We start from the raw sequence: 14,634 nt of genomic DNA, 5'->3' as shown, positions 1-14,634 counted from the left end.
ATTTAATTCGAAAGTACGTGAATATGGAATTTTTTGTTCACACGGATGGCCTAGTGGGAATTGTATTCGGCGAAGTGCTTTAGGAGTTGATGCGTGGAAGTTCTGTTATTTGAATTATGATAATTGATCGGATTTAATTAAACTTGGCTATTGAAGGGTGAAAGTGAAAGAAAGTGAGAGCAAAGCGTTCTTGAGTCCAAATTGTAGCAGGTTATAGAATCTTAAACATTAATGAGTTACTGAAGGCGCTCGAAGAATTTAGTTAATATATAAAGGAAATGTTGATTAGGAATGAACTTCAAAATGATTTTAGCACATGCACATTCTCAAATCGTATAAACATCTGTTACAAGGGAAGATCTCCAAGTGATAAAGACCGATAACGATCAAACGTTGCTATATGATCCTACTTAAAAAAATATTTGACACGTATTTTTTTATATGGACAATTGCCCACAGCGAAAGGATGAAAATCACCCTCAAAGATGGTCGTAACAAGTATATTTGGTCAAAATTTATTATTTCTTATTTTTCGAATTTGTTGTTGAGAAGTGTTACACAGATTTCGTCAATTTTCACTATTTTTCTGTCTCTAATAATTTTCGAGATAGTAGACTAAATATATTGATGTATCTACTACCTACAATTTTGAGGTTGATTTTTCACCCCTTCACTATGAACGGTTGCTGATCGAATATCTTTTTTTTAAACTAAATATTTTTGAAAATTGTTAGTCACTTTTTAATTTATAGACGTCTATTACAAGTAGGACACCCTGTGTAACCATCTTCAACTTTTCTAATTCCCACACTGCCGATAAACTTTATTACAATTACGAGCGCGCGCGATCATGGTTGTCGAGAAGTCCACAGCAGAATGCGCGTCCTTTGCAAATTTTCTCGACCGCAAGTATCAAACGGCGGACAATTTTCCGGCGAACAGCGGGAAAATTAAAGTCGTTTAACCTTCTCCGCGAGTCGTAAGAGCAGGGAAGTCTCGCAGTCAACGAAATTCAAGACCCGAACCAGGTTGACCGCATCGCGAAACTTCGCCCCCTTCTCTTTTTCCCAGTCTATGGAAATTCCCGTTTTCACCCTCTTCGCCGTTCTTCTCCGTGCACCATCTTCGTATCGGATTTACACAGCCTGAGAGACCGCCAATGGAGGCTTCTTTCAGGCGAGTTTCAAAGAACCTCTCAAAGGGCCTCCCCGTGCTTTTGACGGTTTCGAAGTTTCTGCCCCGCGGACTATACCAGCACAGAGAAATCGTTCCGTGAAGTGTTGGTGCCGTAGAGACGGCGCGAAGGAAGAATGGCTCGCGCGCCTCTGCAGAGTGTAATCCGGGTAAACGTCGCGGAGTCCCTTCGCCGGACGAGAATGTGTATCAGAAATTTTTATTTGCTCGACCCTTTCGCTGTGACAATGTGAAAGTACGAAACTCTGGTACCTCTGTGAATTTTTGCATGTTATTAACCCCTTAACGTGCACACTGTTCTCAACTTAACCCTTCGACAGTTTATCCCCTGTGAGACTTGGGCAAAGCGTCAAATATTTAACTGTTTAACTCAAGAAAGACTCGTAAGAAGTTAAAAAGGGACGTAATTATTAAAAATTTTCTTTACCGTAATTCATAATTTTATTAGACTATCAAAGGGTTAATGTGCCAAAAATGATTAATTTTACTTTTTCCTAATTATTTCTTAGGCGTATAGAAATAAGTTTGCTGTTATTTATGTTGATGTAATTCACGTTTTGTGTAATAATAGAAAGAATAACACGATATGGAAAATGAAAGAAAATAATTAAGTAAAATTGCAGTTATTGTATGTGGTAAGACACTGGTATGGGCATTAAGTGGTTGAAGTTAGGTTCCTTTCTTTGTTCCATTTCAGAAAGTAAGTTAATAAAGATGTTAATAATATTATAGTATTTACCGAAGAGTAGTACTGTTATTCTTGTTATTATTCCAGTCGTGCAAAATTTTCACTAATGATTACAGTTATTCTCTTACAAAGGACATCGCTAACTGATACACGTCGATTTTGATCAAATTTTGGGTACAGTTAGAGGATCCAAAAATATTAGACACCTTCTTTTTTTAGCTGCTGATATTCATATTTATGGGAGCAGTATCTGTCATCTTGCTGTCATTTCGTTTAGATCAGGTTGTAATAAAAATACTTTTTTGCTAAAAATTTTCAAATTCTCCGGCAGTGCACAAAATTTTATTGAAATGCTCGAGCATCAGTTGGGAAATGTGCCTTGTTGGTAACGAGGAGATGAAGTGTTTCGCTATGTTACGAGGTTTATTTCGGTTTTCAATTGTTCCCCGCAATATTCATGGACTATTCTTGGTTCGTTTTCGCGCAGCATAGTAATATCCGCGGAATTCCATTTTTCAACAGTCACTCTCGCTTTGGTGACGTAATTTTCCACGCGGTGACACGCTCACCTAGAATGCATCTTTCATCGTTGATTCCGTGGGAAGTTCGCCAGAAATATTCCACTCCTTAATCGGATTATTCTCAATTTGCATTCAACGCAGGTCTCACAGCTCCGCCGTAGTTCTTAGCCACGAGGTTTCTTCCTATCGAAGGGAAGTTTATCGTGTGCGTTAACGACGACTGTTTCCAGGCAACCACGCGATCACCTTACTCTTAATTAGGGGAAACGATTTTTGCAATGAATTTTCATCCCCCGGTTGTAATTCGTTTAATTGCATTATTCCCAGCGTTCGTATTATGTTCGTTGGCTATTCCTAGGGAAATGATGAAGAACAATATGAAACGAAATATCACACATTCCAAGAAAATTATTTCACTTGAAATATTTGCAGTATCGGGGCCTCCATACCCAAATAGGAAACCTCCAAGGGAGAATGGAGAGGGAGTGGTTGGCCTAGCGCGCAAAGCCTCGGCTTGGTCTCGGGTTCGATTCTCGTTTTGGGTCCCTCAATATTTTTCTGTCGTCGGTTCCTACAAATGGGGGCTCGTCCGGGATGGCATCTACGGCTGCACGAAGCCCCAGGCGCTGTGAGATGAAAACATCTCGAGGGTTGCACGTCTCCCAAAAATGCGTTGTTTCGGCTGTGTGCCACTGTGGGGGGAAGTGTGCCCGAAAGTGTTGCACTGAGAACATTCGAGGGCGAATGTCAGTATGGGTAGGAGGTGGTGGTGTACGCCAATTGGAACGGGTCTACCCCCTTAGACAGTCCTCCATGGCCCGCGAGCATGCCGCCCACCCTGGAATTTCCAAGTTGACAGGGCGGTGGTAACGGGACTTTGGGCGGTCAGAGTGACGCGAAAGATTTTATGACTTGACAATGTCTATTGAATGTTCACGTGTGGGCACCAGGAAGGTACGTGGCCCGCAGAAACTTCATTTTTCTACAGCCATAAAACGCTTCCTGGGCTTCGTCGCCAATTTGAAAGGAGAAATTAATTAACGCGAAGAAAAATGGCGCGCGTTGAAAAATAGCGTAAACAGGCGTCCATGTCGTAAACCCAACCCCTAACACATGTACTAATTAGTTTAATTAAGAAATATAATCATTGCAAAAAAGCTTGGAAATTTTCATTATTTCTCGTAACACGTTATACGAAGCTGCAGAATAATTCCATCAATTTTTAACGCAAATCAAATTTTCTATAATCGAAGGTGTAGAGTTTCTAAAGAAAAAAGGGGATGGAAAATTGCTGTTTCAGGTCGTACATCGTTGGGACCGTTGCTTCGCGATGAAAACACGAATGGAAACCTGACCGACGGCGACGACGAGTTGCTGGAATCGCTGGTGAAGACCGCGACGAAGACGCCGGCGACGAGAACGACGCCGAGAGAGCGCAAGAGGACCAGACACGCCGATCGTAAGTCTTGTAAGTGTGATCCCCGCACCCTGCACCTGCCCTCCCATCTTCCGCGCTGATCGATCTGTCTGTTTTCTCTTTAAAGATCGATCGTTCGATCGGCTCGCTGCCAATACATTTCTCGCGTCTTTGTGCCATTATATACACATAGAGCAATTTTTTCGAGGACTCCTTGGCGTTTCGCCGTTCAATCCCTTTCGGGAATACCGATTTCTCGTGGATCATTTCGAAAGGACCATTCGCGAAGGATCTAGGCATTGTCCGACTTGTTTATGGAATATCGATTGCTCATAAATTTTTCTAGAATTCTTTGGGAAAGTAGACGATTAGTTTTGCAAATTAGGTATATATTTTTCTTGGGTTTCTTTGGGAAGTATGTCGTTTATTTTTGCAATTTGGGTATATGTATATATATTTTTCTTGGGTTTCTTTGTAGAATGTTATCGCATAATTTTCTTGTCGTGCAAGAAATATGATAAGATAATATTTAATATTCTAAAATGTAATTTTCAAATTATTATTGAACCACGTTTTGAAATATCAATTGATCGTCATATTTACTTTATTTGAGTAGTGGATAAACATAATTTTCTTGGTGTAACGAAATGTCGCATTAAAGTATCAACTGATAAACTATAAATCACCTTTAGTTCAAATTTTATTCAAAAATATTACTCTAAAATTCTTTAAATTCTAAATTTTTTCAATTCTTTGTAACATATCAATGATTCATCAACTATAAATCACTTCATCATGAGATTATTTCGATTTTTATAATATCTTTTCCAAGTATCAATCATTTTGTGAATTATATTACATACTTCAAATGACATCACACATTCGCGAACTTTTTTCGGAAACATCGATCGTCATCGAAACACGTGCACGTCGTTAGTCGCAGGAAGAAAGTGCCACGGGCGCTTTTTAAACCTATCTACGGGGGTTCTATTCAGCGGAGGGCACGCGCGCGCGATGAGCAGTCTCTTCGATTGGAAATTTTCTCTTCCGCGACGGGAACCCATTTTTCATCGAGGGCCACGAAGCTCGATTTGTTGGCTGGATTGATTAATCGCTGTCCGGATTTGAGAAGTGTTTTCCTCGAGGTTCTGGTTGTCTCGCGGCAAACGCAGATTTCGGGACGATCGATCGTTGTTCGCTGCTAAATAATAGGGAAGAGCGATTTCTGGTTTCTCATGACAGATTAATCCGGCGCAAATCGACGACACGCGGATTTTCCATGATTCGTTGACGATTTCATTGTTGTTTTAGAGTTATCGCGTGTTTCGAGTCTTTCACTATTTTCGTCTGTCGTTTGAAAGTAAATAGTGCAATAAAATTCGTTCGTTAATGTGAAAATAATTTTATACATAAAAATGGTAAAAAAAAAATTCTTTATTCACTTTAACGATCTTTGATTTTTCTTGTCGGTAGTTTGAAGGTAAATAGTGCAATAAAATTCACTTGTCGGTAATTTGAAGGTAAATAATGCAATGAAATTCAATAATTTCATAAATGAAACGAGTGAAAAATCTTTTCAGATTTTTAATCGAAGGATTAATCAATTTAGTAGAGTCTTCTTCCCACTTTCGAGGGATGACACGCAGTATTACAAGCGACAAGAAACGCGAGCTGAAAGCCGCATTAAAATTAATTAAAAACCTCCCGGAGGTTTTTATCCCTTAAGGGATGTAAATGCTTACGCATTTTCATCTGTTTCCTTGGGGGAAAATCTCGTTTAAAGCTGCTCTTCCCCGTTGAGTTTTCGCGTCGGAACGATTTTCTAGTGCGTAATTATCATCGACTTTCGCTCGTCGCTTTAAAGATTTCTCTCAACCCCTTTATTAATCTATCCTCTTGCCGGAGTAATTTCGATTCGCCGTAAAATTCATGTAAAAATGAACTTCCACGCCTCGAGAATGTCCTTTACTTCTGCTAATTTTCGAGTCGACAAAATTTTATTCACAAATATAAATATTACTCACTGGAATTTCAATTTTTATATTTTTACGAGCTTGAGAAAATTTGGAATTTCAGTATTTCGAAAAGATTGAGAAAATTTGTAATTTTAATATTTCGAAAAGCTTGAGAAAATTTCTAATTTCGCAATATTTCTACGAAAAATAATAGAGAAACTCTGTTGCTAGCAAGTTTTCAAGCGGTATATATCTGAAACGGCAGAATGTACAAACTTCAATTCACAAATTAAGAAACGAAGTGTTTCATACGCTTCGAACGATATTAACTCCTGTTGCAGTTAAAGACCAAATGACAGTCGCCGTAATACCACGAGAAAAACAGTTGTCCCTAGAGCGAAACCGAATAAATTCATCGTGAGACGGGCGAAGCTTTTAATCCGTGAAAGCGGACGGGTATCGAGTACTGGGTGTCGAAGCGAAACAACGATAAACTCGATCCCTTGAAATCTTAGAGCCTCTATTATTCGCGTTTTATCCACGGAATAATTTATACGGCTGCGAATGGAGTCCTCCGGTAGGGAGAATCGTCTAAAACGTTCGGCCCGTAAATAAAGACAGCTTGCCGATCGATCAGCGGAAGTTCGGAAGGCGAAAATTCGAAACGCCCGCGATCGAAGACTTTACATTAATATTACAACATCTTCGATCGTTGTTGAACTTTCTTTCGAGCACCTTATTGGCACCGATCTTTCCTCCATCTTTCCTTTTCGAACTTGCATAATGTACATACTCTTAGTCGACTTAATGGTACAGTATCGATCGAGACACAGAGAAAATATAAGATATTCAGACGGAGAAGGTAAGACCTTGAAAATTATAAAATTAAAAAAGTGGAATCATAATGTACTCGGTGATCTTCAATTTTTAATTCTAATTAAATTTTTGGTTAATTATCGTATAAAAAATGTTGAGATGATAATTTTGAGAAATTAATTAAATTTCTCTCGTCGAAATTTCAAGAAAAGATCTTGTTTCGAGAAAAATGCGTTTAAGATAGTAGAATTGATAGAAAAGTTTCAAAGTACATTCGTAGAAAAGAATCATAGAACACTCGATGATGTTCAATTTTTAATTCTAACGAAACTGTTCTCCAACTATCATATTAATTTTTTATTATCACTTGAAGTCTTTGGGTCAAAAAAGACCCGAAGACAGTACTACGGTTAAAAAAACTGAAGTGACAATTCTATGAAATAAATTTTCTCAAAATATAATGCTCGTTCACTCGGAAAATCCTATTTCGAGAAAGCCACGTTTAAAGTAAACAGATACCTAACTCCGTTAGTTCTCCAGATGTCAACCAAAACTTTTCATCCAGTTCCCAGAATCTTAAACTTCGCAGATACGCGTTAAAAATCCGCAGAAAAGAATTTTTGTTCAGCTCTCCAGGTAGATGTAACCCTTTTAAAGGGGGATTCGTACGAAAATGGACCGTTTGCAACGGTGAGAATAAATAGTTCTGGCCAGGGTGAAATTTCACGAGTGTGTGCGTGATGATGTAGGTCGCGCGGAGCTTTCAGAAGTTTTACAGGCAACATCTGCGGTGGCAGTTTTTTAAACGCCTTTTCACGAAAACGAGACGCCCCCACGGTTCGGCGAAAGTGTCATTTGCATTTTATATTGCGGCCATTCACGGTTTCGGGACGCACGGTTTCCCGAGCGTGGTCACACCGTCGTCGTCGTTTTTCTTTTTTTTTTTTATAGGCGAACACGCATCAGCGTTTGAAAAATCCCATGGATTTTCACGCTTTTTCGTTTCAAAGCGGTTTTTCCTTTTTTCCCCGGTCCATTGTAAGATGCTCCAAGAATTCGTCGCGAAAGTTGCGCGCGAGGTTTCACGGAAACCTGTCCGGAAAAGTCTAACGAGGGTAGTCGCGAGTGGAGAATAAAATGTCACAGTTTTCCGCGAGGTGTGATACTTCCGCGGCGAAAACGGATCGTAACCGCGTTACACAAGTGAAACCACGTAGAAGTGTTTCAGGACGATGGATGTAACGTGGAAATTAAAAATGTTTTTTTAAGTAGTCGGTACAGCGGCGAGCAGTTTTTCTTTTTTTATGAAATTCCATTTCTGCGCAGCTTCGCGTGCTTGGAAAATCGTAGAATTTTCACGGAGAGAATATTAAAGAGCGGCGACAAATTGTAACTTTTCCGAATAGTAATTCATATCGAGGTATATGAGCAAACGTAGCTGGATCGTACTTTGCAGCTTTCACTGTCGATTTTTTCAATGCGCAAATATTGTCGTTAATGGAAATGCGAATAAATATAGAAGACTGGTGTAAAAAAGGGTAAAAATTCAGGTAATCAAGGGCAAAGAAAATAGGGCACAATTGTCGTTTCTTTTCTTCTTTGAAATAAAACGACTCCGGTTGTCGTTATTTTTTCCAACGCAAACCGTCACAAAGCGTTTGATTAATAAATATCATGCGAGACGATACAAGCTTCTTTTCCAACGGGACGTACATGCAAACGTTCTCGGCGTCGCATAACGAGGTATTTGCTTGCGCGTACACGAGGGCGCAGAAGGATAGGGAATAACGATTAAACACAGAAAATAGAGAAAGAAAGCTCTGTGCACATGTATATATATATATACATATACACATACTGAGGCATCGAGAAAAGTTTGCGGCGCGCGTTTTCCGTGAAAAGGATATACGGGTGGAAAGTAAATAGACTACGATTTCAATAGCAGCCCGTTTTCACACATCGTCGGCAACGATCGATGGAAGACCGAACGTCGATCGTGCGATTCATAATAAAGTTGAAATTTACACTTCGCGGCGCCTTTTTTTCTCCGCTGTGCAAACGGGTAGAGCTCGTGTAACTTGAGCTCTCCTATTTGTGCAAATATTTCTTTGTCCGTCTGTTGGATAAAAATGGCACAAATGTTCATAGTTCGAAGAGTATATACATCGACGATTTTAAAACTACAGTTCGAATAAAGTGTTCTTAACGTGTTGACCGTTGATGCATCATCCCCGGTTCTAATCCTTGGTACAGTGAATTAACGTGATAGTTGCGCGCAAGGCGGATGGCGGGTCAAATGTGACCCGATACTAAAATCTTGAAAATATTTTTCTATTTGACTATTATTAATAAGAAACATATTAGAGTCGCGACTCTGTTTCGAATGCCGGTTAACCATTTGCGGACGGAGAACTGCTGATTTTTTGTGAACACATAACTAAAGTCCGTTCAATTTAAGAGTAACCTCGCTCTCGGACCGATTTTCGTACCGATGTGACGCATGCGATTGGTCGTAGTGCCATTTCGGCTAGGCCCAAGAGCGACGACAATGTAAACAGTGCATAGAGTGGAGAGAATCTACACGGTGGTCTAAAAGTATGCATACCTACTGTGCGCGTGTTAGCGCAGCGGTTTATGACACAGACGAATAGTGGCTAGCTGTATGAATTTAGGGAACGATTTAAATTCTATAAATACAGGGAAAATCATTTAAGACCAAAAAGAGAACAATACAAAATTAAATAGAGAATGAATTATATCACCGTGTATACGAGGCAATACTCCCGGAACAGTAGACAGAGAGCGTAGTAGAGGGTAAGACGGAGGAGACCAAAAAGAGAACAATACAAAATTAAATAGAGAATGAATTATATCACCGTGTATACGAGGCGATACGCCCGGAACAGTAGACAGAGAGCGTAGCAGAGGGTAAGACGGAGGAAAGCGTAGGCGGTTAAGTGGGGGTTTGGACGTTCTAGCCCTGCCTTAGGCACGTCCCATGCGCGAAACGAGGTTACTCTTAAATTGAACGGACTGTAGGTCACTATTCTAATTTTCTTTAAGATTCTATTTCTTCGAAGTATAAGTAAGCAGGCATGTGTTTCGTGAACGTATATACGAGTCTATCGTTCTCAAAAGATTAAAGAAAGACACATCTAAAATCCGGGTCACCAATGACCCGGCTACCGTCATCCGAAGGTAAATCAGGTTATCCAATAAGTAGGATCGAAATTTCAAAACACCGTTAATTAAAAACTTCAGCAGAGCATCTCCACGGCGACAATACGAAAAGCATCCAGCAACGCCTCGCAATACACAATAAAAAAACTACATTATCGAACACATTTCCCGTGGGTGAAACATGTTAATTCTCTGCAAGCGGACCGCAATACACGCAAAGATTACAGAACCGTGTAAGAGACTCCGGTAACCTAATGCTGCACCGGCGGTGTTACATTAACAGACGACACGTTAAAGGGCACGCCGTACGTAACTGCGGCGCGGTAAATAAAGTAAACGACGTAATAAGCTGGAAGAGAGAGAAGACCGAATGCGGAGAAAAGGGGGATGCTGCGCGGAACCCCGTGGAGAGGAACGGCGTTGAGGGAAAATAACAATTGTCGTTGGGTTAGCATGCGTACAAGTAATTCGGTAGGCGTGCTTTACACACCGGGGAAACCTCTATTCCCGTCTTCCTGGGAAAATAACAATTGTCGTTGGGTTAGCATGCGTACAAGTAATTCGGTAGGCGTGCTTTACACCGGGGAAACCTCTATTCCCGTCTTCCCTCTTTTCCCCCTCATTTCCTCCTCTTTGTCCCGAATTATCCAGTTTAAGGTGGCGTGGCAAAGGGGTGTGGTGATATGGCTTGACTACGTACACGTACACACGTCTAAGTATGCCGTGTAGGTGTATATAAACTGGTGGCGGTCGCTAACGGGGTGGCCTAGCGTTCTTCCCTTCCTCTTTTTTTCTGTCTGACAGTGAAGCGATCGCGCACCCGGGAGAACAACACCACGCCGGAAGGGTACCAACCCTGAAGGGCTACCGATCGTGACCGACGCGATGAAGGTTCGCTGGTTTTTCGATTAAACTCAACTTCTCTCTCTCTCTGTCTTTTTTACTTTCTGTCTTTCTTTCTCTGTCTCTCTCTCTCTCTGTGTTTCTTCCAAGTGTGTTCACTACGTTTCTGTCTTTTCTCTCCCTTTTTCGACCCGCTCTCTTCGTTCTTTTCCTCTTTTTCTTGTTTCTTCGCGTGTGGAATGCCGTCTTCGCTTGTTTCTCCCTGTCTGGTGTGGGTATGCCTTGCAACTTGTCCCTTTCAGCATGTGTCTCGCGAAACAGAACGCAATATTTTAAGGCTGACGTTCTATCTCTTGATTGGAACTGGGACTTCCAGTGATTTATTCGCGATTACACTCGGGCTCTCGTTCGAGAACGGTATTGGCGAATTTTGTCGGGCTTGATTAATGAAATTGCGCGAAGGTGAGTTGAAAGTTCAGTCGAAATCAATTGTTTCGAATGTTTTCGACAGTTTGCGGGCCTCCGTGATGCAACTGATAAACGATGTTATTTGTGATTGATCTCGAACGGACTTTTTGTAGTTGTCGATGTTTAAGATATTGCGTTAAGTAAATTGGTGTTGTTGTTATTAACTATTGCATGTGATTTTTCGTTAACAACACGAGGAAATGTTTTTTAGCAGGTACATTCTTTTTTTCAAATGCGTGTTTTTCTCGATTATCAGAGGTTAGCAAATTAGCTTAAGAAACGATCTTCATCATCGGCGACAATCTTGCATCCATAATCATTAAGCACCATTAAAATTTCAGATGTGTCAATTATGTAAATCGTACAATATTCTGAATATACTGTTGCAACTAGGTATTTAGGGACACCGGTATGGAGATTTCGTGTTTGGGCAATTAAGTTGGCTCGAAAGACACGGTAAATTAGCATAAACAACAGATGAACGATTCAGGCTTAATTTACAGGAAGATATCCGGGTATGCGCGATGAATTTCTTATTTATTCGCTTCTTTTTGCTCCCGTCCCGCCGATTACATACGTTGTACGCGCTTCTGTCACGCATTCGGATAAAGGGAAAGTGATAAATCAGTGGAATGTTGAATAATTCAAGCGGCGCCGCTTGACGAGAACGTTTTCGTGACATTCAATTTGCATACGCGGCGAACGATCCTAAAGCTACTTATCCGCTTGGGTTTCTCTAACAAGTAAATAATCGCGGGATTCTTAATTCTTCGATAAAAAGTGATTTAAAAAAGAATGGTAAAGGAGCTATTTAAAAAAATTGCAATATTTTACAGTAACGATGAAAGATATTAGGTCATCCTATAAGTCGTGTCATTTTTTGGCCGTGAGTTTAAGTATAAAATAATGTTACATTTACTTTTACTCAATCAACCGCTTAATTCCATTTTCAAAAAATTCTTGAGGTTTTGAATTAAAAAACTGCTTTATCGGAAAGATCCAAACACCTTTGACATTTTCTTACACTCAAAACGTCTTTACCGTACACGTGACAAATATTTTTAACGGCGTTTTTCACTGTACTGCCTTTTTTAAATTCATACAGCATACAATGCCGAAAATGAATTTCATCGACAGTCGTTGTTTGAATTTTCTTTAATGGAAGACGTCGTTCTGAATGTTTCGAATGCACGTTTTAGACTGACGATAGGATACCTCTTGAAAAGCATAGGGTGTTCCGTCGCGCAGGTAAGGAACGCATGGGGTCTTCGTTGACCGGATTTATGGCACGCTCGCACGAAAAGGTTATTTTTGAGAACAAAGACGCTTCGTAGCTCCGCGAAAAAATAAGTAATTTCTTACAGAACGATGCCTTTAGAATTTCGACTTTTCTGCGTCCTCGATAACCGAAGACGTGTCATAAACCAGGGTTCCTGAAGGGTCAATCCACACGTGCGTATAACGGCACTCTCGGCCGAGGGTTGACCTGGCGGGAACTTCCGACGCGTCACCGAAGGACAGCGAAGATTCCACGCACCCGCAGGTAGGACCCCACTTCTTCCAAGGAAAAGCGCGCTAAGGGCGCAATGGAAGGGTGGGTGACACTCAAGGGGCACGTTGATTGGTAATTTGTGCGTACGTGAAAAACCAATCAGCGTGCCTTCTTGCACTTGGCGGGGGAGGCACGGAGGACTCCAGAAAAATTCGGGGATCGAGAAACACATTCGCAAGGATTCTCTCGTGTGAACAACACATTCTCCAGCCATTCAACGAGATACAAGTAGGAGTCGTTTTCGTGACGCACTCTAAATTCGCTAACGTTCCGAGCAAGGAAAATTTTCGAATTGGTTACCTAAGATTAAGTTGGCGGGTAACAGTCGTGAGCGCGAACATTTTGAATAATCAAAGGAGAAACAAGAAACTGCGATGAGAGACGACTTATGGGATGACCTGATAATAAAAGAATTCCAAATAGATAACAAAAATTAAAAAGTATTAAAGGATGGTAAAAATGGTGAAAAATTATTTGAAGAGGCGTAATGAATTCGTAAGCATTTTATTAATTTCCAATTAACGTATCGATCCTCGTTTAACGAATACGAAAAGTCCCTAACAGAATATTGCTCGTTGATTAATTTTTTCTCCAAGTTATTTTCCGCTTCGTTACCCGTTCGATAGAAATTGCACATTCCTATGAATTGGTAATGGCGCCTCGGGGACCGGCGTCCGGAAATTTCATTGAATTTCCGCGAGACAAGCGAACTAAGAATTTATGCCTGTATCGCGGACTTAAAACAGGCCTGTCCGCCGCTACTTGCTCCAGTTACGTAACGCGACTGTGCCGCCGCGACTCACTTAGCCGCTTCCATTTCGTCGACGTATGTTCAAATCGATCCGACTATCATTCCGTCGCAAAAATAATTAATGAACGGTGTCTTGGGCTTTTGAACAGGATTTATGGATTAAACGGTCGGTAATAACTCTTGACGTTTATCAACTTCGCTCTTTGATATTGATGATGGAATAAAAGTCTGTCGAAGTCGAAGAGAAATTAAATCCTTCCTTATAATTAATTTTTTTTTTTTTTTTTTTTTGGTCGAATACGTGAATTATTTGTAAATTCGTTTTTTTAACATTTAAATAGCATTGGTTTTGGAATTTTTATTTACAAATGTACGATTTGTGGTATTAACAACCCTTTGCACTCCAATGGCGATTATGGCGACACGCGTAATTACTTTGGATAACTTTAAAAAGTAAAATTCAGGTTTTTCTGTATTATTAAAACAATGGAAATTCAAATGAGAAATAGAAATAAGGAAATTCATAAACAGTAAACATTCTTTTCCCAAAATGAGACTTAGGGTTTTCGAAAGTTTCACTGCAAAAGTATACTAGAATTGCTGATTAATTCTATCAACGAATGCTTGGAGTACAAAGGGTTAAGTTTTAGTATTATTGAATTTATTGCCGTATTTAAATTACGCGTAAGAAAAATCAGATTATCTGATTTAATAGAAATATTGAAAACACTCGTTTCTCTGTTTGGAATCTGACATAATATATTCGCGACATCAGAACTTTCAGAAATGCTTCTCGTATTTTACACAGTAATAAATGATAATTGCAGCACGCGTTAACCCTTTTTACCCATTTGAAGGCTCGACTGCGTGACTCGACGCGGAGCGAGAAATCGGACGAAAAATCGCGAGGTTCGCGTGCAAAGCGATTCGCTATCCGAGATACTTCTTTATTCGAAGAAAACAATTTTCGCAACTGGGGCAAGTTTCTGCATCGAAGTTTTCGTGTGCTGTTTCTTTCGACACACCATTCGCGTCGTCACCTGCAGAAGTATTCTACTGTATTCAATTGTGTGTTAACACAAACACTTCGACATACTGGAATTGCAATTTTCAAAGAATTCCATCATTTTTCATAATTTATAATTTTTTTTTAAAGAGCTACTAAAGACACCAATATGAACATTTATCGAAAATAAGGATTAACAGTCACAGTTGGTACAATTTTTTATTAAACTGCTACTAAAGAAAT

General features: G+C 40.1%; 1 protein-coding gene across 1 annotated transcript in view; it reads left to right on the top strand.

The window, feature by feature from the left end:
* LOC108578600 overlaps positions 1 to 14,634 on the top strand; it is a 377,474-nt gene that overhangs the window by 356,031 nt on the left and 6,809 nt on the right. Inside the window, exon 26 of the mRNA XM_017941964.1 lies at positions 3,704 to 3,871. Within this exon, the coding sequence (XP_017797453.1) occupies positions 3,704 to 3,871 (168 nt within the window). The remainder of the gene's footprint in view (positions 1 to 3,703; positions 3,872 to 14,634) is intronic.

Source organism: Habropoda laboriosa, unplaced genomic scaffold (genome assembly GCF_001263275.1).
Source record: "Habropoda laboriosa isolate 0110345459 unplaced genomic scaffold, ASM126327v1 scaffold45, whole genome shotgun sequence".
Classification (NCBI taxonomy): domain Eukaryota; kingdom Metazoa; phylum Arthropoda; class Insecta; order Hymenoptera; family Apidae; genus Habropoda; species Habropoda laboriosa.
The sequence above is the reverse complement of the archived record's forward strand: the minus strand, read 5'-3'. Positions and strand labels throughout refer to the sequence as shown.